At 42.2% G+C, this 24,564-nt stretch overlaps 1 protein-coding gene across 1 annotated transcript in view; it reads left to right on the top strand.

The window, feature by feature from the left end:
- The window catches only part of Rapgef5 (Rap guanine nucleotide exchange factor 5), a 241,449-nt gene that overhangs the window by 40,706 nt on the left and 176,179 nt on the right, over positions 1–24,564 (top strand). Inside the window, exons 2-6 of the mRNA XM_052184831.1 lie at positions 1,524–1,574; positions 3,568–3,674; positions 7,661–7,782; positions 9,778–9,946; positions 22,837–22,903. Coding sequence (XP_052040791.1) covers positions 1,524–1,574; positions 3,568–3,674; positions 7,661–7,782; positions 9,778–9,946; positions 22,837–22,903 — 516 coding nt within the window. The remainder of the gene's footprint in view (positions 1–1,523; positions 1,575–3,567; positions 3,675–7,660; positions 7,783–9,777; positions 9,947–22,836; positions 22,904–24,564) is intronic.

Genomic DNA, 24,564 nt, shown 5'->3' with positions numbered 1-24,564 from the left:
CTTGAGTTATATAAGAGAACAGGCTGAGCAAGCCAGGGATGCAAGGGGAAGCAAGCCAGAAAGAAACATCCCTCCATGGCCTCTGCATTAGCTCCTGCTTCCTGACCTGCTTGAGTTCCAGTCCTGACTTCCTTTGGTGATCAACAGCAATATTTCCACAGTGTAAGCTGAATAAACCCTTTCCTCCCCAACTTGCTTCTTGGTCATGATGTTTGTACAGGAATAGAAACCCTGACTAAGACAGAAGCTAAGCAGAGTCAGGCTTGGTTAGCAGTTATCTGGGAGGGATACAAACCTGGACTTTGAGGTCCTGTGGGCTCATCATAGAAGAGAGTAAATTTGAACAGAAAATGTTATAACCAGGTATGTGAGTGGTAGGCTGCTCTGATTGTGTGTGTGTATATGTGTGTGTGTGTGTGTGTGTGTGTGTGTGTGTTTGTGTATGTTCATGGATGGGTATACTTTTGTGTGTCCATATATATACATATGTATGTGGAGATCAGAAGACATACATTGGCATAATTCTCAGGTGCTAACCACTTTCCTTTTTGAGATACAGTCTGTCACTGGTCTACAGCTTCCAAGCTAACCTGGCTTCCCAGTATGTCTCAAGGATTCACCTGTCTTTTCTTTCATAGTTCTGGGATTACAAGTATATGCTACCATACCCACTTTTAAAAAAAGGGTTATGGGGATCAAACAGGTCCACATGCTTGCAAGACAAGGACTCTGTGGACTGATCTCTCTCTAACACTTGACACATCCTGACACTTAGGTCTTCCAAATTCTTTATTTTTTCTCAGTTTCATGTATGTGTAACATTATTTTGTGAGCATGATCTACAATATCCTCTTCAAGACCCAGGGCCACTTAAATCTTAGTGAGGAAATAACTGTGGTGCTGAAGAGAGAGAACGCAAAACTGTGTAAGAGGTAGACTGTGGACCTGAGGGCCTTGAGTTTGTTCCTGTAAGCTACTAGTGACTCACTTTAAGTGGAAGGATGTGGTTTGGGGAGATTTGCCTGCTGGAGGTTGTAGGGTGGTTCAGAGGTGGGAAACTGAAGGGCAGGAAGACCCACTGAGAGACTGGAGTAGCATCTGAGATAGAAGACAAGGAGGTCTGAATGGGGTCAGAGCAAGAGAAATGGAATCCCAGCCTCATCAGATGTGAAATGAGGGGTCTGAAGACACAGCTTTCTCCATCACTGCAGCTGATGACCTCTCTGGGGTAGGAGCTAGTCAAGCAGAGTGTCCTGCCTGATTGGTGTGAAGGTTGACCAGATGATCGATCTTAGGAGACACTTGAAGTTTATTAAACTCATTTTCAGTGTGGATACTTCCTAGGCCTGATACTTGCATGTGTTTTGTTTCATTTTGTTGTTATTGTTATAACTATTATTACTATTATTATATAATTCTATTATTATTATATTGGTATATGCTATGAACCTATATGTACTATTAGGTTCATAGTATCCGTTTGAGTTTAATTTCTCCTTGTTTTCTTTTTTCTTTTAAAATAGACTCTCTCAAGAAGAATTTCTAATCCATACCTTGAACATAGTCCTTCTCAGGTATGAAACTATTTCCTCTATCCTTCTGTACTTTCTATAATGGTGCTTCACAAATGCTAGTGGAGAATGCTTGTGTTAGAGATCCCCTGACCTGGAATTTTGCAGGCATAATGCTCTCATCACACCATCTCCCCCTCAGGGAAGACCACCAAAGAAGTTAAAGTCCCTTGATTATTTCCTTGATTTATGACACTCATGAGATAAGGAATAACTATTTTCCACATGCCTTGCAAATCAATGTAACAGAGTAAATATGTATCCTTTACTTTTTCTATTGATGGTAACATAAGTGTTTACAAGTAGAATACATTGTATATAGAACTGTAATAAGAGGAGAGGCATATGTGGTTAAGTCTAAGTCCCCTATGAGTTCACTGATGAGAAGAGATGGATTTGTGTTTATTGTGTTGCATTAAAGAATCAAACACACTTTCCCATTCTTCAGAATGGGAGATGGAGGTGAGGACCTTGTCTTCCTTGCTCTCCAGTATGCAAGGAGTTATGCACCTGGAGTAGAATCTGTACTTGTCAGCTGCTCATTAAATGCTTTATACTTATCGAGTGAACCTTGTAGGTGTCAGGACTAGTTAATCATTAGCTGACTCATGCCTCTGCCTCAATAACTTTCTGTCATGTCAATCACTCAAGATTTGATTTTTAAAAGCTTGCTAACAGGGCATCATTTCCGGCCATTTTCACTTTCTCATCAAATTGTGTTCAAGTGATGATATTGAAAGATCTAAGTATGAACACTATTTCCTCTCAAGTCATGACCAATATATTAGCAATTTGTTTGCTTTAAGGGACAATATTTAAGTGAAGTAGTTTACTAAGAGGGCCAGATATATAGTACAATTGAAGAGTATTTGCATTGTGTGCATAAGGCCCTGATATCAAACCCAGTACAGTCAGAAAAAAAGAAAAAGGAGTTAACCAAGAAACAATTGAAGCCGAGAGATGGCTCAGCAGTTTAGAACACTGGCTACTGTTCCAAAAGACACAGGTTCAATTCCCAGCATCCACACAGTGGCTTACAACCATTTGTAAATTCAGTTCCAGGGAATATAGTGTCTTCTTCTGAGTTTTGGAGGTACCAGTCACCATATGGCACATATACATAAATACATTCCTGGAAATGTACTCATACACATAAAATAAATAAATTTCACAGTATGAAAAAAAATAGAACAAATGGAAAGCTGTAAGCATTTAGCAGCATACAATTTCATGAGCATTTACCTCTTGAAGTAAGCTCATTGTATTTCACCTCCTTGGGTCATGAAATGGCCTTGTGCTATAGAGGACGGTGGAATTGAAGAGAAGAAGGTATTTTAAAAATAGGGCCTAGAGCTCACCAGAGGTACCTACCTTCATCTCCAGGGACCAAAGACGACGGTGGAGGGATGAGAAGATTAAGGAAAGAAGTTAAATGGAATCTCTTTCTGAAAGATGGAATTGTGAAGTACTGTAGATCAAATCCGAACATTTGGAATTAGCTGTGAACTCTGAGGTTATGGGAAGCCTTGGGGCAAAGTAGCCTACTGTGACATTGGTCTATCTTTAAGTTATTCACTAAGTGTGGAAATATCTTCCGAGGGCTTTGCTATGCATGAATTACCACTATGGCCAAACTAGTAGATATGTTTGTGATTAATCTAAATAGATTAAGCAATTCTTCAGTTTCCTGTAGTGATTAGAGCATTATTATTTAAGATAATAGATATTTTACACAGAAAACTTTGTGTTTTAAAAGGATATTGCAATTATAGTTAAGTACTTTACATTTGGAAAACTTATTATAGTCTAATAACCTAAGTAGACCAGCAGCTAAAATAAAGTAAGGTAATTATAGGGCAGTAGCTTCATAGGCTAAAATGTGTCTGAAGCTCAGGGAATTGGTCATGATTCTTATATATACAGCATGCTATTGGGAGTTCACAGACTGTCACATTATTGCTCTATATTCACAGTGATTGTTTGTCTTTTCTCTTAGATTTATGGAGAGAATTCTTCCTGTGCAGGAAGAGCATTAAGGAATATTATTATCGTTCAAGCAGCTGACCTGGTAAAGGACAGAGTGAATCTCAAGGGGTTTTACAGGTAACACAATTTCTTAACATCTTGTCAAAAAAACCAGCCTGTGTGAGTTACAACTGTAACCTTGAGCATAGAGTAGCAGGCTGTCTTGGTATTAGCAGTCAGAGGGACAGATGTGTTCTCTCTGCCGAGGATCCCAATGGTGCTTGCTTATGGTCATGGTTAGGCTTCTGCGTCTAAAAGAATATGAAACTCCTGTCTACATGGTCGCTCTCCCTCCCCCCAGTCCTCCTTCCTCTTTCTCTCTCATTCTCCTGAGAGGTGGGTGCATGCTATACTGGGGACTTCAAGAAATATAGGTTTCTCCACATAGGAGACATTGTCAAGTCTCTGGAAAGGTTCATAGGCAGAAAGAGCTGTTCGAATCCCCCAGACAAGGAGCCACATCCCACACTGCACTGTGAAAGGAGCATAGTCAGTCTTCCCGAGACAGTGAATAATAAAGGCAGAGCTGTGTTGGAGAAGCAAATAGTTTATGGCCAGTCTTAATAGATGGCTGGACCTACCATGAGGTCATCTGAAGCATGCATTTCACTCTTATGGAATCTTAAAGAAAAAAAAAAAAAAGGAAGATGGGCTAACACTCAATGATACCAAAAGATACAAAAGATAAAAATAAGACCAAGAGGTTAATGCTGCTTTTCTTAAAGAGACCACATTGAAAAAACGGAATTGGACAGATATCACAAAAAGGAGGACATATTCTAGCAATAAAGAATGTTCTTTTAAGTTATAGAAATTTAACATGTAAAAAACGTCAGCTTACTATTCCTGCTGTTTTCATTGGCCATGAGAAACAAATGTTTCCAATGGAAACATTTCATGATGACTGGATCCTGGGAATAGTGATTCCCAGATATTTGGTGTAAGAAGAATCTTGTATGAGGTACAATTTCTACATAAAATGCACAAGTCTTAAGTGTGTAGCCTAGTTTTATTTACTATATACCCATGCAATCATTATCTATGTAACCATTATTAAGATACAAAAGGGTGTTTATGTTCTAGAAAGTTTCTTCATGCCTCTTAACGTTAACACTTTCTGCAAATGTTTTAATGTTTTATTAGCATGTATCATTTATATATAATAATGGGATTTGTACTTGTACACAGTGAATTTCAGTCATAATTGTCTCTACTTCTGCTGCTGTCTCCTTATAGTCCCACTCATGTTGTCCCCCTCCTGTTTCCCACCAGCTCTCTTCTATTGTCATGCCTTTTTGTTGGGGGGTGGGGACAAGGTTATATGAGTGTAGTTGGGAGTTTGTTTCCAGATGCATTGGTACCTTACCAGTTCCTTATGGCACTGAAAGAAATGGCTGTCCTTTTGGCAACTTTTAGCAGATTATAAATCCCCAGGAGGGTGTAGGGTCTTATTAACCCTGCCCTCTTTGTGATCAGTAGTTGAGAAGCCCAGTCTTGTAGAGAACTTGAGTATATAATCACATCTGCTGTGAGCTCAGTAGTGCAACAGTCAACTTCAGGAAGAGTACATTTTGGCTTGTGGTGCCCATCATGTCAGGGGACGGATGGCAGCAGGTGAGTGAGCAGGAAGCTGAGAGATCACATCTTAACCACAGCATGAAGCAGAGAGAAGAAACTGGAAGTAAGGCTAGCTGATGAACTCTTAAAGCTCAGCCTCAGTGATGTGCTCACTCTAACAAGGCTGCACCTTCTAAAGCAGGGTCCGCATAACCAGGTTTTTATGTTACAATTTATAACAGTGCCAAATTATAGTTATGAAATAGCAACAAAATAATTTTATGGTTGGGGATCACCACAACATGAGGAACTATATATAAAAGGGCCACAGCATTAGGAAGGTTGAGAACCAGTGGTCTAAAATTTCTGTCACCTTATAAACAGTACCATCCCAGGGACCAAATGTCCAAATACATGAGCCTACAGGGGACATTTTGCATTCAAACCTCTGCACACACACACACACACACACACACACACACACACATACACACACACACCACACACACAGGTTGAAACTAAAAACAAAAGTAAAAGACATCATATACAGTGACACCCAACTCTTTAAAACTGACATTGTATATGTAAGTCTTCACATTTAGCTATAGACAAGCTCAGAGAATCCTTATTAGTTACCGAAGGCTACACTAAAGTGTACCTTTGTTCTTAAGTGTTTGTTGGTTTGTTTGTTTGTTTATTTTAATTTGTTTGCAGTCTCTGTGGGCACTGATTGAAATGGAGATCTAATCAGATCCATGGAAAAAATGAGCTGTCCAATTTATAATGTAGTTAGTCTTTTATAGGAGCAGAGTTGGGAGGGAATATGTGTTTGTATGTCTTCTCCATTATAGTCCAAGGACTGATTAATGTTCTAGGATTAAAGACAAATTACTTATATGGTTGTCTAGGATGGATCACTTAAATTTGTCTGGTGGTAAATGGAAGTGACATGTTCCCATATGCTAGATAAAAATCCACAATAAAAGCTTTGAGAAGTTTCTATTCAGTTTGTACTATAGAAAGAGCATGCTACTTCCTGAAACCTTATTTCCTTTTAAATACATGAACCACTATGCACTCCACAATACCATTTATGTTTTAAAGTTTAGTGTCTATGTTACCACAGATAATTGGAAACCATAATGGGAAGAGAGGAAGAGGTCAAGAAAAGGCAGAATTTCCACCTCAGAGATGGGTAAACTGCAGCTGTCCACAGGGTTCACATGGGTCTGTAGCTCATCACCTCCATATGGACATGAGACCACACGGGGCTATTTCATCACCTCTGTATGGAAGTGCTACTACCTGGTATCACAGCTCTGGTTAGATCTGCATGTACCACCGAAGCTTCTAGATGGAGAATAAGACTTAAAACACACTGTTTTAAATTCTGGTAGTACTTAGATTGTGATGCTCCAATAACCTGTTTTTATCCTTTCTGCTCCTCTCTGCCCTGTAGATTTGGGCTCTTAACAGGATTGTTATAGATCTGGTCAGCAAGTCAGGGGATTAGAAATTAAATGCATAGCAGCTCATCTCATTTTATTTGTTTTAGAGATATTAAGGACAGAGTTTCTCTCTTGGTCCCTAATGGCTTTCCTGGTCAGGTGGATGGTAAGAGCATTTTCAAACATAATGATGAAGTTTAGGGAGGGGCAAAAAGGACCAGATACAATGAAATCAATAGCGTGTTGGGGAATGGTACCCATTTTTTCCATTAAGGTTGTCATAGCAACTCTGTGCTTTAGCATATTTGTTCCAAGCCAGTGTCCCAAACAGAGCAAACCTTTCCTAATGAGAAAGGAAAGTTACAAGGATCTGGGCTCTGTGGTCACCAGCAATACCTAAACGATTTGGTAGGGTTGGGCTTCTAAGTTCCCAGGTAGCTTTGATATATCAAAATCTACTCCTGACAGCACCCTTGTTCTTCATCCCTGAAACCCCTGAGCATGGTGCTGTTGAAAGGCCAGGACTAGGAGACTTCCTCATGGCCACGTGTGCTCAGACAGGCATAGCTACCATCTTGCTACCTCGATCAATGTGGAGGTTTGGTTTGTTGAGCAAATGTCTGAACACTTCTGTGTGCCAGGTGATATCAGACACATACAGAAAAGTGTGAAAATGTGAACAAAAAATGACAGTATTTAATCCATGGACTAAAGTGCTTTCAAAACCCAAAGATGCTGGCTAATTGAAAGAAGCACTAAGAAACTAGTTAATTAACACTGTGATCCTTAACATGAAAGATGTCCTATAGAATGAGAAGTTCTTATTGACTGTCTAGTCTAATTGCCTGTTCTCTTGCCCCTCCCCCACCCCGTGTTCTCATTTAAAAGAACCATATATTTGAATGCCTATATTAGCATTAATCTGAATATGAGGAGGAGGCAAAGTCATTTTTTCTTGGCATGCTTAATTTAGAAAGAGAGCTCATGAAAGGAATGGCATCAAACATTAATGTTTTGTTCTTAATTTTTCTCATTGCTTGTGGCTTTGCTTTGTTCCAGGAGAAGCTGTGTGGGGTCAGAGCTGGTTGACTGGCTCCTGGAACACTGTCCTTTTGTCCAGTGTAGATCTATGGCCATTGGGGTCTGGCAGCTCCTACTGGATATGGGGATTATGTCATCAGGTTAGTGTTCCTTACTCTGAAGACACAGTCACTGTGTTGTTAAACTGCTAGACCAGACCATACTTAACCTTCCAGAGGATGTCATAATCTGGATGGAAAGTGTTTTTGAAGGCAGATTTTTACACAATTATTTTTTCAAGTAAAAACAACAGATCATTTTTGATTCGTTTACTTTCCCCACATCTTCTGTGGAAATGATTAGGTACCTGTTGACTGTAGACTTGCACCTGTAAAAGTCTCTGCCTTTCTCCCTGTCTACTCTGCTCATAAACTTTTTTGCTAATGATATCTTTTGTTGCTTCAAATGAATGGTTTATCATGATGTATGTAATCATTGGAAACTGATTTATGAGTGGTATGTGTGGGCCATTTTAATTAAATAATCGTGAACATACATTTTATATATGTGTGTGTGTGTGTGTGTGAGAGAGAGAGAGAGAGTTGTGAATATTAGCTGTTCAAACAGGCCAGAAAATGATGTTTAAGTAGAAGGTCAAATAGATGGCGCAACCTCTCTCTTCTTAGTTGAACTCAGTGAATTGAAGGAGCAGAAACTAAACTATCTTTGTTTTTATTTCATCTTGATTTCGCAGATGCTAGTTGGTACTGAGAAGTCCTTGCTTCTATAGATGATAAATATTGAGGGCAATTCCTGGTATCATTGTGAAAGAACAATGTTGTGTGTAATTCTAGAAAGCATGCTTCCCTTTGCCTGATCTCTTCGCCTGGTGCTGTAGCCCCTCATGATTTAGCTCCGAGATCACGATGCAGTTGGCTCCACTTCCATCCTGCCCATTCCCCCTGAGAATGCCTGGAGCTACTACTCTCCTTCCATAGACTGTCCATCCCTGTGGCTGGCTCTAGTGAGACTGCCCACGACCACCTGGTCTCACTCAGCTCCAAAGCTAGCTCTCCAGGTCTCCACTTGCTGCTTGCCTGGTGCCACAATGGCCGCCTCACCCAGCTCCCTTTAGCTCTCTTTCCCCATGGAAAGAAAAAACTAGAGATCTTTATATTTTAAAACTGACCAGATAACTCAAAAGGCTGGGAGAAGAATATCCTGCCCCATCCTCCTTGGCCTCCACAGTTGCTAAAAATTATCAGTGCCGGGAGAGACCTACATGTCTACAGCTTCTCGTCCAACCCCCAATCTTCTCTGTGCTCTCTTCCTGTCCTGCCTGGAAATCCCGCCTTCTCTTTTAAACTCTGCGATTAGCTTCTGCCATCTTTATTTAGTCAATCAATGATTAGGGAAACTCCCCCTACAGAACCACGCAGAGGGGACATGGTTGTAGTCATCTTAGTCACTAATACCTAGCACCTAACACTCTTACTTAGAAAGTCAATTAACTATTTTTGAGGAGGGGAGCTTTTATGGGCTTACTGGCTAGCATTGGGTTTCTGGTTAGCCACACATTTTGTGTAAAAGCCTTTTGGAAGCATTTATAATATTTGATTCCTTTAAAACAGGATTTCCCAACATTGACAGTATGGACATTTTGAGTTAGACAATTCTTTGTTGAGGGGTGCTGTCCTGTACATATAGGATTTTTTGCAACATCTGTTTCTTTTTCTTTCTCGATGCCAGAAGTACATCCTTTTGTTGTGACTATCAAAAATGTCTCCAGGCATCACCAATTGTCCCCTGAAACAGGACCACAATCATCCCTAGTTGGTTGCCACTAATCTTGCTAACTGAAACTTGCTATCATGGGTGTTTGTGAAGAATCACCTGCCATTCTCTTTGAAGTGATATTGATCTGACCATCACTTGTCTGTGAAGCAGAAAACATAGCATATATGTGAATATATCAAAGTTCAAGCAATGAAATTGACCAGCCAGTGCATCCTTTCATTTTGATTGGGCGTGTAAGCATGAATGAAGTTCAAATGTACAACCTTGTCTCTGGTTTCTCCTTAATTATTGGACTGTACAGTTTACTATGTAATTTATGACTCTAAACCACAACATTTTTGTTTGTTTGCTTCCAACAGTGGACCAACATCTGTACTTTCAAGATAATTATGTTTTCTACCAGTTTTCTTCGGATGAATGCAGCTACCTGTACTGTGAATTCGAAAGAGAGGAAGAATGGCAAAAGGGCGTGAAGCTTTTGCTGGAGCTTGTGCATCTCATTCCTGCGAGGGCCGGCATCTGTGACCTGTGAGTAGGTGCTGTCAGGTGCCACTGTAGACTGTTCTTTCTTAGAGAAAATGTCCTGTGTCCTGGGGCTGTGCTCTGTGGCTGCAGATCCCGACCTGGTTCAAGTGGTAGGAATACTATTTCTAAGTTCAGAGAGGTAAGACACACTGCTGGAGATTGATTCTGGCTCCTGCGTGGCTCCATTGCTATTCCAATCCCAGGCATGCTTGCTTTACCAGCTGCACCATGATGCTTCTAATTCACTGCTAAATGAATAGATGATCAAAATTAGGTATAAACATATGATGGGTCTGAAGTTGGAATGAAATAATAACTCACATCTTAGGCTCTGTCCAAGTCGTGACTGTGCTAAGAAGGAGCTCAACAGACATTTCTGAAAATAATCTAGAAGCCATGTTTGGCAAATCAAAACATGTGAATCATTATCACCTGAAGAGAGTGAATCACTGAATGGTTAAAATTAATTAGCAGAGGCTTCCTTGAGTCATGATATGGGGATTATGACATGCCTTGTTTATCCTTGGCAATAGTGAAGAGCTTATTTCAGAACAGAGTTGCAGATTGAAATGTCAGCTGAATCATTTATAGATAGAGTTTTTCAGGTATCAGAACATTGCTCCTTACCGTTGACTCTTAGGACAAGTGAACTGCCCTTACTTCTCAGGTAGAGACTACAGCTTCCAAGAGATGCACTCCTCCAACCATAGCAAACATAACTTTCTCTTATTAGCCAAAGCAACACTATTGAATAGTCAATTCAGTCTTTTCACAAAGGAACATTTTGTACTAGTGATACATTTCTGATAGGAAGGTTGGCTGTCAAGCATATATTTCATGTCAGGCACTGCACTAAAAGATTGCCTTAGAGTTTGGTTTTACTTCAGAAAGATTCTTTAAGACAGGTACTGCTAATTTCCATTCTATAAGTGAGGAAACCAAGGCACAGAAGTCAAGAGACCTGACCAAGGTCACACAGAGGACAAGTGTAGTTTTAGTGGTTGAATTTACATCAGTCTAACTTTATTACCTCAGCTTTTTACACCTGCTATGATGTGTTAGGGGATAATCCCAGCACCCCTCCTAAGAGTTGTAAGCACACGTTATAGAAGTATTAGAGGGCTGTGACTATGGGTTTGTCCTCACCACCATAGGCAGAGGACTGTGCAGTAGGAGTGTAGATTCCAATGGCACTGAATTATGGCAACGTGGTGTCCTTTATTTAATATGTTCTTTGTAGGGGTCAAATGTGTCCAAGAGAGGTCAAGGTACATTTTGGCAAATTCCAAGGTGCTCGCTAAGAAGGAGTGACATGGCTTTCTAATCAGACATAGCCATTGTGACTGACATTAACCCTGCAGGACTGCTATTCTCTGATAGGGTTCTTCCATTTCCTGTCTTTTACACATGGTAGAGGTGTAGAAGTCCCTGGGTATGCTCAGATTAAGGAAGGGGCAGAAGGGTAGTTAATAATCTTGCATGTTGTCATAGCTTGATCTCCCACTCCTTCCCCGGATAGCAAGTTAGAATGCCAGCGGTTGAGATAGCTGTGTATTGAGAAACTCCTGAACCTGCTCTAATTTTTAAAATGTGCCAGTTATTTTTAAAAATTAAAGCCTTAATATCAGTTCCAGATGGCATGCAATCTTTTGTCACACCGATTACTATGGATACAAACGGTGGGTCCTGGGGTGAGAATGAACTATAGAATGCCACATTCACCAGTAAGTTCCATCCATTTGGCTTGAGCAGGAGTATTTGGTCACATGAGTATTTGGCCACAGTCACTTACTGGTACAAATGGTTACTGGAGACCCAAGGACCTGTTTATTTCTGTAATAAAGTACCATGCATAAAAGAATAAAGTTACTAAACAACCATTTTCTTCTGGAGAGAGAATATGTGTGTGTGTGTATACACTATATTAGAGGTATGAGCCAACCTGTGCAGCAGCAAAATGTTCTTAGATTATTGCCTTTGAGCTATCCCACTTAGAATAAAGATTGGTCAGAGAAAAGATGCTGAGGGACATTGTCCTCTCAAAGTTGAATTGAACCTTCCCTGGTTCTTGCACATACCTTCATCATAACTCTGACTTTGACCTGGAAGTCTCCGTTGTTGTTTCTATATTCAGCCCACACTGGTTATCCCCATGTGCTTGAGCTAAGCTCTGCTTCCTGTTTTGCTTGATTTTTTTCTCCTGTTAAGTTCTGCCCAACCCTCAAGAGGGAGCCCACGTCCTACCTTGCTTATGAAGTTTCTCTGATGTCCTTGGACTGTCTTAGGCTTTCGGTTGGTAAATCACTGCTATTACTGGTAATTTAAAAAGGAAAATCCGTTCTTCTGTGTCTCTCTTAGCTTTATGTTCTTTCACTCTTATGACTTGTAACTGAAATGCCCTCTGAAGTCTTTTTTGATTCTTGTTTTCCATTTATGAGCTAAAAACTCCATCCTGTGGTGCTTTTAATAACCTTTTTGATATTTGAAACCTATTAAACTCTACCTATGCAATTCCACATTAGGTCCTCTAATTTGACATCCTTTCTAAATGACTTTAAAATGATGCCAGAAAACCACTTAATGTCTCTGTCTAAACACAAATCTGTTCTGTACAAATGTCTTTTTAAAGAGGAAAAAATAATAAAGGGGATTTTATAATTTAATAAAAGAATGTTGTCCACAATGTCCATAGCAGGAAGAGGGATGGCACTGTGCGACCTTCCTGCTTCATCTGAGGAAACAAATGTCCAACTCTCTACGAAATAGTTTTTATTCCCCTAAAAGAGATAATTTGAAAGGATGAGTTGGCTGTCAGGGTATGTAGTCTCAGGGAAAGAGACCAGTTGTAGTACCTCATACAGATAGAAACCCAAATTAAATTATCCGGAATGAACTTCTTCCTGACACTCTTTTTTTTTTTTAAACTATGGATAGGAGGAGGGGAGAATGAGTGAAGTTTGAGAAATTAACAAGAAAGGCAGTCAGCCCAGGCATTCCATCAGGACTCGTACAATGGTTCCTCCTAATATGAACCTGATTGAGAGTTGATGCTTTTCAAAGCCAAGTGCAGCTCAGCTCCAGTATGTTGCCTCTCTGCTCACAAGGGTGAGGGGTTGGGCTCCAGTCTGTCATTGACCCTTCCTTGAATACATAAAACTATAGCCTTCCAGTTACAGGCAGGTAACATTTGTGCTATTAAAAGACTTGTTAAGGGTTGTTAATGCTCAGCTCAGGATACAAAAGATATGAGAAGAAAATGTATTTGTGTGTGTGTGTGTGTGTGTGTGTGTGTGTTTGCTAAGGGACCTGGTGCCTGTTATCCACATGAACACTCATCCTATTGGGTAGCTGGGGAGTTCCTACTTTAGGTCTAATTCAATAAAGTTATTAAAATTTGGTGCCTGCTTCTTTCCCTGCTTTTCCACAGGATGCCCTGTGGGATATAGTGCATAGCTAGCATGGGGCCACTTTGAGGAGATGAAGTCTTTCCTGTCTGAGAGGAGGCTTTCTCCACTTAAAACTTCCTTGTGATGGCTGCAAACCTACGTTCTGTGTAGCCAAATAGAGTAGTTGAGTTTCAGTCCTGGTTAGTCTGGACAGGTCAGCATCGTTGACCCTATGACTCCTGTTCTTCTGAACAGCCTTTGCACACACTTCCTGGGACAGCATCTGTTGGCTCTGCCATCTTACTGGTAGCACTGCGTATGCTTCTTCTCTGACTAAATGGACTTTGTGTTCTAAGGGCTGTGCAGTATGGGTCCTTACTTGACCCTGAGGAGATGCCCTTCTAAACACCAGTCAATTTATGGGGCTAGTAAAGAATTTGCCTGTGCAAGACCTTTTTCATATGTGGACCAATCAATGCAAACTCTGCAGTCCTTCCCCTCTTTTGGGCTTGAGCTTTTCACCTGGCCTGAGCACCAGGCAAATGGGGATAACCCTGTTCCCCAGAGTCAGGTAAAACTACTCGAACTAGAACTAGCCGTTCTTCAGCCTGTTGGATCCTGCCTCACTGTTACTGTCTGTGTCTTCTCTCTCCACCTCTGCCTTGCTGATTGTGGAACTTCCTCTTGTTGCTCCTTGGTGCGACAGGTTTCCTCCTCCTGGGAATGGTAACAGGTTGTCATTTCATAGCATTGTTTTTCCAGATCTTCTGGCCTCTGATCATTCAGGTTGGCCATGCCTGAATAATAGTAAAACATACTTTTAAAACTCTGACCTCTAAACACGAAGTGTTCAGAGATGAGTCTTTGTCTCTGTTTTTTCTTCCATGCATGTATTCAACATCAGCTCTACAGCAGTGACTTCTAAAACCCAAGTCCCTCTGCTACCTAAGTACCTTGTATAACAGCAATGTCTACCTGCTAAATACTCTTCCTGCCCCCTCACTCCCCTACCCTGCCCCCTCATTCTCCTACCCTGTCCCCTCTCTCCTACCCTGCCCCTTCTCTCCCACCCTGCCCCTTCTCTCCCCTACCCTGTGCCCTCACTCCCTTACCCTATGCCCTCACTCCCCTATTCTGCCCCTCACTATCTTTCCCTGCTCCTCACTCCCCTACCCTGCCCCTCACTCCCCTACCCTGCCCCTCACTCCCCTACCCTGCCCCCTCACTCCCCTACCCTGCCCCCTTACTCTCCTACCCTGCCCCTCACTCTCCTACCCTGCCCCTCACTCTCCTACTCTGCCCCTTCTCTCCCCTACCCTGTGCCCTCACTCCCCTATTCTGCCCCTCACTATCTTACCCTGCTCCTCACTCCCATACCCTGCTCCCTTACTCCCCTACCCTTCCTGTCACTATCTTACCCTGCCCCTCTCTCTCCTACCCTGCCCCTCACTTCCCTACCCTGCCCCCCTCACTCCTCTACCCTGCCCCTGACTCCCCTACCCTACTCCTCACTCCCTACCCTGCCCCTCACTCTCCTACCCTGGCCCTCACTCTCCTACCCTGCCCCCTCACTCTCCTACCCTGGCCCTCACTCTCCTACCATGCCCCCTCACTCCTCTACCCTGCCCTGCTCTCTCCTACCCTGCCCCTCACTCCCTACCCTGCCCCTCACTCTCCTACCCTGGCCCTCACTCTCCTACCCTGCCCCCTCAGTCTTCTACCCTGTCCCTCACTCCCCTACCCTGCCCCTCACTCTCCTACCCTGCCTCTTCTCTCTCTTACCCTGCCCCTCACTCTCCTACCCTGCTCCCTCACTCTTCTACCCTGTCTCTCACTCCCCTACCCTGCCCCTCACTCTCCTACCCTGCCCCTCACTCTCCTACCCTGCCCCTCACTCTCCTACCCTGCCCTTCACTTTCTTACCCTGCCCCCTCTCTCTCCTACCCTGCCCCTCATTCTTCTACCCTACCATAGTTTCTCCCTGACACATATAAGCAACACAGGAAATTCTCATTTCTGTGCAGTGTATACTTCACGCTCTGACCTGGGGATTCAAGTTCATTCTGCCATTCATTCCTGTCCCAGATCTGCCCTTTGTCCTTATGGCTTATCCTAATTAGATTTTTGGGACATTTGGAGAGGAAAAATTACTGTCTGGGTAAACAAATATTTTTTGAGTTGTAAATTCTTTTCATGATTGAACTGGAATGTTTTGTTCTTGGGTCATAGGTGAAGAAAATTTCCATTTATCTCTTTAGATGGCCATCAGATCAGACAGGTCTTGGTGTTTGTCATTTCTCATTACTCCTGCAGCCACGGAGGTGATGTGTCCCCCCAAATCTCCATTGTTATAGACAAGGCTTATGCAGGAGAAGGAACAGATTGCTCATCATTATCAGGCCACATCCACATTTGAGAGGAGTACAGGAACTGTAGGAGAATTTGACCCTCTGTGGCTCCTGTTTGAAATAGTGGTAGGCAGTTATCTTCAAATCCCCAAAATAAACTGTGAAAAACAGGTCCAAGGACACCAGATTTGATTCAGTTTTAGATTGGCATCATCACTGTACACTTGGGTCCAGGAAGCCCAGGACAGCCACAGTTTATTGCTGCTTAGAAAATGTCTTCTGTCAGCATAACCAGCTGGCTGACGATGGAAAAATGGTCTCTGAAGAAGACAGCTTGTATTCATTATATTAAAAAAAAAATCTCTTTTCTGTCTTACTTTCTTTTCCCATAGGTATTTGCTTTGTTAAATGAACAGTTCTTACCAGCACATCAGTGTTCCATGTGTGGGATAGGAAGATCGAGACTTCACTGTTAGAGGAGCAAGTTGTGAGGGTGTCTGGTATGTGTGTGCCATGTGTATGTGTGTGTGTGTCGTGTGTGTATATGTGTGTGTGTCGTGTGTATGTGTGTATGTATGTATATTTGTGTTGTGTATATTTTTGTGTCATGTGTGTGTGTGTGTGTGTGTGTGTGCATGCATGCATATGAGTGGTGATGCTAACAACCATAGACTTTGTAGAGATCAGTGATGCTATCTCCCTCAAATAGATTCAGCTTTTATTAGTTGCACGGTTTTGAACAAAGGATGGTTTTCACTTTTTCTGAGACAGGAAGCTGTGTAAGGATTTTTGAGCACAGGAAGGCTATTCTAGTTTGCTTTCTGTCATGATAAAACACTCTGGCCCCAAGCAACTTGGAAGGAAGAGGGTTGGCTTATACGTCCAGGTCACTGTCCATCATTGAGGGAAGGCAGGAAATCAAGCAGGGACTAAAGCAGAAGCCTCGGAAGGACACTGTGTACTAGCTCCCTCTTTAGCTCATTTTGATAGTTTTCTTATTCACCAGTCCAGTCTAGAGCTGGATCCTCCAACATCAATCATCAGTTGAGACAGTGGCATGGCCACTGGCCAGTCTGACCTGTGAATTGAGGTCCCCTCTTCTCATGTGACTCTAGGCATAGAGGACGAAGGCCATGCTGTAACTTACCTGTTCCCAAGGCCACCCTTGGCTTCACGGCCAGGATTACAGCAGTAATGATCAACATTGTGAGAAGTGGGAAGAATGCCCTGAAGGAAGACCCAGTAGCAGTGCAGAATGGATATAGCATGTATATGTAGTGTACTTCAGTGTTGAGGGGACCAGAGGGTCAAGAATGATGTCTAACAGAGACATAATGCTGCTCTCAATTTAGATGGGGAACACTGATGGGGTGTGATATGTCTGTGTACATGTGAGTGTGTAGTGGTGTGTGTGTGTGTGTGTGTGAGAGAGAGGGAAAGAGAGAGAGAGAGAAAGAGAGAGAGAGAGCGAGCATGTGTGGGACAGGGAGATCAAGACTTCATTGTTAGAGGAGCAAGATGGGAGGATCTGTGGGGTGGTGTGTGTGTTGTATGTGTGGGAGTATGTGTGTATGTGTATATATATGTGTGTGTCATATGTGTATGTCATGTGTATATATGTGTATGTATGCTTATTTGTGTTGTATGTGTGTATGTATATGAATTTGTGTATATGTGTGAATGTCATGTGTGTTTGTGTGTGTATGTCTATGTCTATGTGTATGTATATACTTGTACGTATGTGTATGCATGTGTGTGTACATGTGTTTTCATGTGTCTTGTTCTGAATGTCATGTGTGTGCTTATTTATATATGTGTGTATGTGTGTACATGTATATGTGCTTGTGCTTATGTGTGTGCACATATATGTGCATGTGTTTGCGTATGTATTGTGTATGAATGTCATGTGTGTTGTGTGTGTATGTCTGTATATGTCTATGTGTGCACATGTGTATGTGCTTGTGTATATTGTGTGTATGTGTATATGTCTGTATGCACATGTGTGTGTGTGCTTGTGTGTATGTGTGTGTGCATGTGTGTGGTTTTTGTGAATGTGGGTACAATTTGCTGGTTACAAGGTCAAGGACCTCTGGAGCTCAGTGCAATCATTCCCTTGGAGAACTACTAACTCTGCTTCCGTTGGAAAGCAGAGTCCTTGGGGAGCATCCCTGTAATTCCTAAAGGGAACACTTGCTGGGCCAGAGCTTCCTGCAGCCACCAGGGATACTCAGCCAGGGATCTCTCTTCCTAGCGCCAAGGCTCTGTCCTGAGCCTTCCACTCAGGGTCCCTGTGCTTCCCTTCAGGAATGACTGCCAAACCAGAATCATAGCTTCTCTCCCTTCTTGCCTTTCTCCCTCTCTTGTTCACTGAGCAGCATAGCATGCTCCAGTGATAGGGGGAAAATCTGCAGATGGAGCACTTGCTGCCTTTCTGCCTTATCTGCTTTTTTTTTTTTTTCTACTTAATCTGATGATGAAAACTTGGTCTTTCCTGAGTTGTTCTGTTGTGTATTTGCATATGTAAAATAAGAGTTTGTCCCCATTTGCCATATTAAGCAAGCATTATCATTCTGGCATTTTATTAGAGATCTGAGCAGGGTGTTAAGTTCCTAGTGGCCACAGTGGGGTGTTGAGAACAGAGAAAGGGACCAGTGTCTCCTACTGCTTTTCTGGGTTTTCCAGCTCTGTTTGCCTGTGATCACCAGCCCTGCAGCCTTGAGCTCCCTGAGATGCATGAAATTTCTGGTGCAGGGAGTTGGGGACCCCCTTAGCAGGGAGGGAACGTTATTTTTAAACGTAACTGTTCTCTGTAGGCAGTGAGGCTACTCTGGGCGGCATCTGAGAATCTGGATTTTAGAAAGAAAATCTTGGTATCTGTAGGAGATAGAACAGGACAAGAGAGACCAGAGTCAATCAGATGGGTTAAACATGGTTACAGTTATGTTTCCCAGCACAATTGAGGGCTTGAACCAAAGGAAGCAGAACCGGAGAAAGGAGCATGAAAATGTGATGTATAGCTGGACATCCACAGTGGGTGCAGGAAGGATAGATAGCCACAGGGTAACAGACCACCAAGACGGGAGCAGGAAGAGGAAAGCAATGTGTTGATTTAGTTTCATATGATTCCCATGTGGGGGGTGTAAATCAGGTTACTGGAATAGGCACCCATTGCCACTGGGAAGACAAGTGGAGAAACAAGGCATGCTGGTCAGAATTCAGAAACTAGAGAGACGTTAATCTGTAAAAACCATGGTGACCAAGGAGGTAAAGTAGGCTGCAGGTTACAGCCAACCGCATCGAGAGCATCACACTGCCTCTCCTGAATTATCTTCAGAAATGTTTTTGCCAGGGCATGTTTTGTGCTGGCAGTATGATGGAAGATAGTTCTGCCTCTGAGCAGGGTTGGAATCATTGTTCAGTAAGGCAACGATAGCTCAGTAGCTGCTCATGAGATAACCTGCACCATGCGAGCATCCCTTGGAATCACAGCTCCTCTCCATGGCCTTTTGAAAACAGATTCACAGCTGAGACTGTGTTAGTGCAAATTGCTTCGTGGCTGCTAACTGAACTTTCAGATGTTGTTCGTGATAGATTACTTAAGGCAGCTGTAGAGACACGGAAGGTGGAACGAAAGAGGCCATGTTCTGTAACCTTATGCAGGACTGTATTTATTATTCATCATGAGGGGGAAGTTTGGTCAGCCATTTGTACAGAAGGTAGAATATGTCCTCTTATAGAGACGGAAGTGGCTTCCACACTGTAGTCCCTTCCTTCTGGAACTGCTTGGGTTGGCTGCAAGGGAAGCTGGGACCTGTAGTCTCTTTTAATCAGGGACACTGTTGGTTTGAGTCTGAGAAGCCTGGAAAGGCACCGGCAGTCAATGTTTTGCTGCAGAGATGGGTAGATGCAGGCACATAAGTTCAGCGTTATGCTCTGTGGTGTACTTGGTTCTTAATTTCCTTTCAGATCTGTTCATTTTACCGAACCAAATTATATAAGCCAAACTCAGTGGTTTGAATTATGTAGGGTTTTAAATCTCTTCTCAGTATAGCCTCCTATTTAAGCAAATGAGAGTATTAATAATAAGGTTTGTTGTTAGAAATACTCATTATGCAGGTATCTTTTGAAAAGACAGGTGAAGATGAAATGCTCAGTTTCCTCTGCAGACATTTAGTTAGGTAGTAATTCAAACATTTAGCTGTTACACCAGCAATTAAGGTGGGTGACAAGCTGAGCTGGGCTCCATAGCTGACCTTATAAAGGCAGTGGTTGTATTCCTTTTTAGGATTTGAAGGCTGTGACTTTCTTTCTGAAAAGTAGTTAAATAGCATTTATGGAATCAAGCAACCTGTACTGGCTGGTTTGGTGTGTCAACTTGACACAGGCTGGAGTTATCACAGAGAAAGAAGTTTCAGTTGTGGAAATGCCTCCATGAGATCCATCTGTGGGGCATTTTCTCAATTAGTGATCAAGGGGGGAGGCACCCTTGTGGGTGGTACCATCTCTGGGCTGGTAGTCTTGGGTTATATAAGCAGGCTGAGTAAGCCAGGGGAAGCAAGCCAGTAAGTAACATCCCTCCATGTCCTCTGCATCAGCTCCTGCTTCCTGACCTGCTTAAGTTCCAGTCCTGACTTCCTTTGGTGATGAACAGCAATACAGAAGTGTAAGCTGAATAAACCCTTTCCTCCCCAACTTGTTTCTTAGTCATGATGTTTGTGCAGGGATAGAAACCCTAAGACAAATTGGTACCAGAGTAGTGGGGTATTCCTGTGACAACCTGACCATGTTTTGGGGAGGACTGTGGGAGGACTTTGGAACTTTGAGCTAGAATGTTAGCTCAAATGTTAGGATGTTAAGAGCTCTGTGGAAAGTTCTGTAGAAGCTTGGAAAATAATGTTAAGAACAGTTCAGAAGATGGAGGCCTGGCTTGTGAAATTTTAGAGGGAAGATTAAAGACTCTTATCAGGGCCATGTTTTGATTAAGATTCTGTGGTTTTGGTTAGCTGGGGTGAAGAATCAGCTGTGATTAACAAGATACCAGAACCACTAAAGCAAACTTGTGCTACTGGGACTATTGATGCTGGTTAGCTGGAGCTAAGAAATTAGCAATGATTAAGAAGAAACCAGCATCACTGAGGTGAAATCTTCTGGGAAGTGTCTTCTGAGAGCACAGAGAGTGTGTTCCAGAGATAGCCACGGTTGTACTTTATGTTGTGGCTGAACTTGGTACTGTGTAAGAGTCACCCAGGTGATACTGGTTTTGAAGGCATGAAGGGGTCATGAAGAGCAGCTGAGGCTTGGCACTGTGAGAGGCCATGGAAGGCCATTGGTGAAGGTACAACCTCAGTTGCAATTGATGGTCCAGGACTTGAAGGGGTCATGCATAGGAGTTGAGGCTTGGCATCATGAAAAGAGCCTATAAGAGGCTATTGGTGAAGCCTAGTTACAGTGGAAGACAGCAGTGTTTTGGAGTTGCCAGTGCCATGCAATGACTGTACTTCACAGCAGCAGCAGTGGAGTACAGTCAGCTGGAGCCTAGAAGACAAGGTGTGTGCTACAAAGGGCAGAGCTGGAGAAGTGGCCCAAGCCCTCGGAGGAGCCCAGAGGATTGTGAATTGGATCCCAGACATTGAACCATTGGAGTTTGAGTTTTGCTTTTGATTGTGACTGTGCCCTGATATATTTTCCTCTTGATGGAAGAAAGTATTTTAGTGGAGCCCACAGTTAAGAGAACTTTGAATTTTTAAAAGACTTTGAATTTTAAAAGATATTGGACATTATATCTTTAATATGTAAAGATCTTGGGATTTTTTTAAGTTATTTGGATCTTGGGGATGAATAAGAAAGTAAGGGTTTGGGCTTAATAGTGATGTGTTTGTGTGTCAAGTTGACAAGGGGTCTGTTGTATTGGCTGGTTTTGTATGTCAACTTGACACAGGCTGGTGTTATCACAGAGAAAGGAGTTTCAGTTGTTGAAGTGCCTCCATGAGATCCATCTGTGGGGCATTTTCTCAATTAGTGATCAAAAGGAGGAGGGACCCTTGTGGGTGGTACCATCTCTGGGCTGGTAGTCTTGGGTTAAACAGAAGAGTAAGCTTAATAAACCCTTTCCTCCCCAACTTGCTTCTTAGTCATGATATTTGTGCAGGAATAGAAACCCTGACAAAGGCACAACCAATGTCCAAATTGATCAACTAGCTCATCCCTTCTTACAAAGTTGGAGCTCCATTCTGTGGAGAGCTGGGAGACAGTCTCCTGCCTTTAGGGGAGTGCTCCAGCTGGCTCACCTCAGCTACATGAGATGGGAATCAATCACTGTACCACATTTCTGATACTTTGCTTTACAGATCAATTACGGAGAATCTCTCATCCTACAGGCTGTGCTGAAAGGGATTGCTTATGGAAATAGATTTAGCGTGCAATTTTATATATTCATTTAGTATTAATTCATTATCTTTGGCCAAACCAGAAAAAAAAATTTATACTTAATAAGACTTTTTTAAGTATAAAATTTCTTATTGTATACATTGTGAAAATAATACAGGTGATTTTTTTTCCTAAAGAAAATGATCTTGTACTGCTATATCTTATTTCTTGATATTTGCGTAACTTCTTTTTCTCTTCACTTTGGCTGTGATTTCCTGAAAAAGCAGAGTTCCTTCTTTTTTAAAAAAAAAAAAATTTGCATAATAATTTCCACCATGGGATTAGGCCTAAAATATACTATTTCACAGTGAATTTGCTTGGACTGAAACTCAAGTGCAGTGGAAAATTCACATTTCATAGCTTAACAGTTTTATTTAGATTTAGGGGGAACTTGTCATTTAACCACCTTATGTTCATATCCACGTTTTTCATGATCGTATCTGTAGATCAGGTATGCCAGGGTTAGTCTGTGATGTCATCTGGGGAGCAGCTCTGGGTCCACTGAACTCAGCTGGTCCATTAGGGAAGGCTACTGGGTAACTGATTCTAAAGAACAATTGGTTGGTAAAGGATTGAGTCTGTTTGGCTCTGCCAACACGGTGTTATTTGCATACTTTCATTCATGACCTAATGAGAATTGACAATGTCTTTTTTTTTCCTCTTATTTTCTAAATTTGGTAGGTAAGTTTGAAGAACCAGTGCTAAGGAGTAATTTGCTGTTTGTTTTTTAAAGGTCTCACCAGAAAGCGGAAGACTCAGAAGAAAGCAGTGATGAAATTCTTGCTCGGCTAACATCTGCGGTAAGACAGTTACCCTACGTGAGGGGAGAAATAATGAGAGCAGGTCAGAGGAGGGAGGAGGCTTATAACAGCTGCTTATTGTTGTGAAAGGCCCATTGAAAGGTACCAGCCTAGGGGCTTGACTGAACCCTGCTGCAGCCTCCAGTGATGTCACAGACCCTTCTGCTGAAGGAATGTGTAGCCTTCATGCTAAGCCAATAACCTTTATGCTAAGCCAATAGCTCTCCGGCTTTGAAATCCAGCGTGACTTAACCTGCTACACAAAAGGGAAAATACTGTTTCTTTAGTCATGTCAGGCAACAAAAGGTGATGGCATTGCTTTTTAAAATGGCATTACAACATTGTCTCTCTATTTTGTAAGGCCAGTGAAAAGAGTGGTTAGTGGCTTTGCTTGCTGAAGGGCAATTCGTGACTTTGTTGTGAAAGCTGAATGTTTATAAAGTTAGTTTGTTTATTGATTGATTGATTTTGAGATGGGGGAGGGGGCTAGGAGATTGGGGGTGCTCTCATTGTCTCATTGGCTGACCCAAAGCTCACTGTGTAGACTAGGCGGCCTTGAACTCACAGTTCTGCTTCCAGAGTAAAGAGATTAGAGGTGTGGGTCACCATGCTTGGCCCTACCGGTGGTCCTAATCCTTAAGCTCATTTTTGACAGGCTCTAGAAGTCCTGGGATTTTTTAAGTCTTTAACATTTGGTTGGCAGTTTCTGAGAAGCTCTTCTATCTTCCCTTGAGATTCCCTGTGCTGAATTATTACCTTGGTCCTCCTTTGCTTCTCTAGCTTTGATCAACACCATGATCAAATGCAACTTGGGGAGGAAAGGGTTTACGAGTTTATTTTTAGCTTACACTTTATAGTTCCTCATCAGGAAAGCCAGGCAGGGACTCAGGGTGGGAACCTGTTAGTAGGAACTGAAGCAGAGAGGACAGAGGAACACTGACTTGCTGCACCTGGCTCCTGCTCAAACGGATTTCTTATATAGCCCAGGGCTGGCACTACCCATAGTGGGTGAGGTCTTTCTTCGTAAATTCACAGTCAAGAAGATGTCCCACAGATATGCTACAGGCAAATCTTTTGGAAGCAGTTCCCCAATTGAAGTTCTTGCTTTCCAACTGTGTCAAGTTGATAACCAAGATTAGCCTTGACACCCCTTAATAAAATGCTAATTGCAGAATATCATGCTTGCTTGGGTTGTATGTGAATGGGACTGTTTACCTAGAGTGTGACACACCAGGTCTCCACCTGGACACAGCTTGGAGGATGAATGTTCTTTACTGCTCTGGAATAAATTTAGAAACCTAATTCTGGACTTGATATGGTAAGCTTTGATAAATAAAAGGGAATCTTGACAGTGTGTTACGAAAATACTTAACAACACACTCCTAAGTTAAAATAAGGAACAAAAGAGAGTGCCTGTTTTATACAAAATAATAATTACCATCTAAAAACCAACTCTAAGTCTGATGCTGTGTTAAATATACCATCCATACATGTGTGCACATAGTCTGATAAGATGCCCAACAACACTGAAGTAGCTGGCACAATTTCTCTTTTGTAAGTAGGAAAGCTAGTAGACATTAGTTATCTCAACTGAGCTAAAAAGAAACAGAAGTAGAATTTCTCTTTTCCAGTCCCTAGGAAAAAAAGAGGCTGTTTTAACT

This window comes from Apodemus sylvaticus, chromosome 6 (assembly GCF_947179515.1).
Source record: "Apodemus sylvaticus chromosome 6, mApoSyl1.1, whole genome shotgun sequence".
Taxonomy (NCBI): Eukaryota; Metazoa; Chordata; class Mammalia; order Rodentia; family Muridae; genus Apodemus; species Apodemus sylvaticus.
The sequence above is the reverse complement of the archived record's forward strand: the minus strand, read 5'-3'. Positions and strand labels throughout refer to the sequence as shown.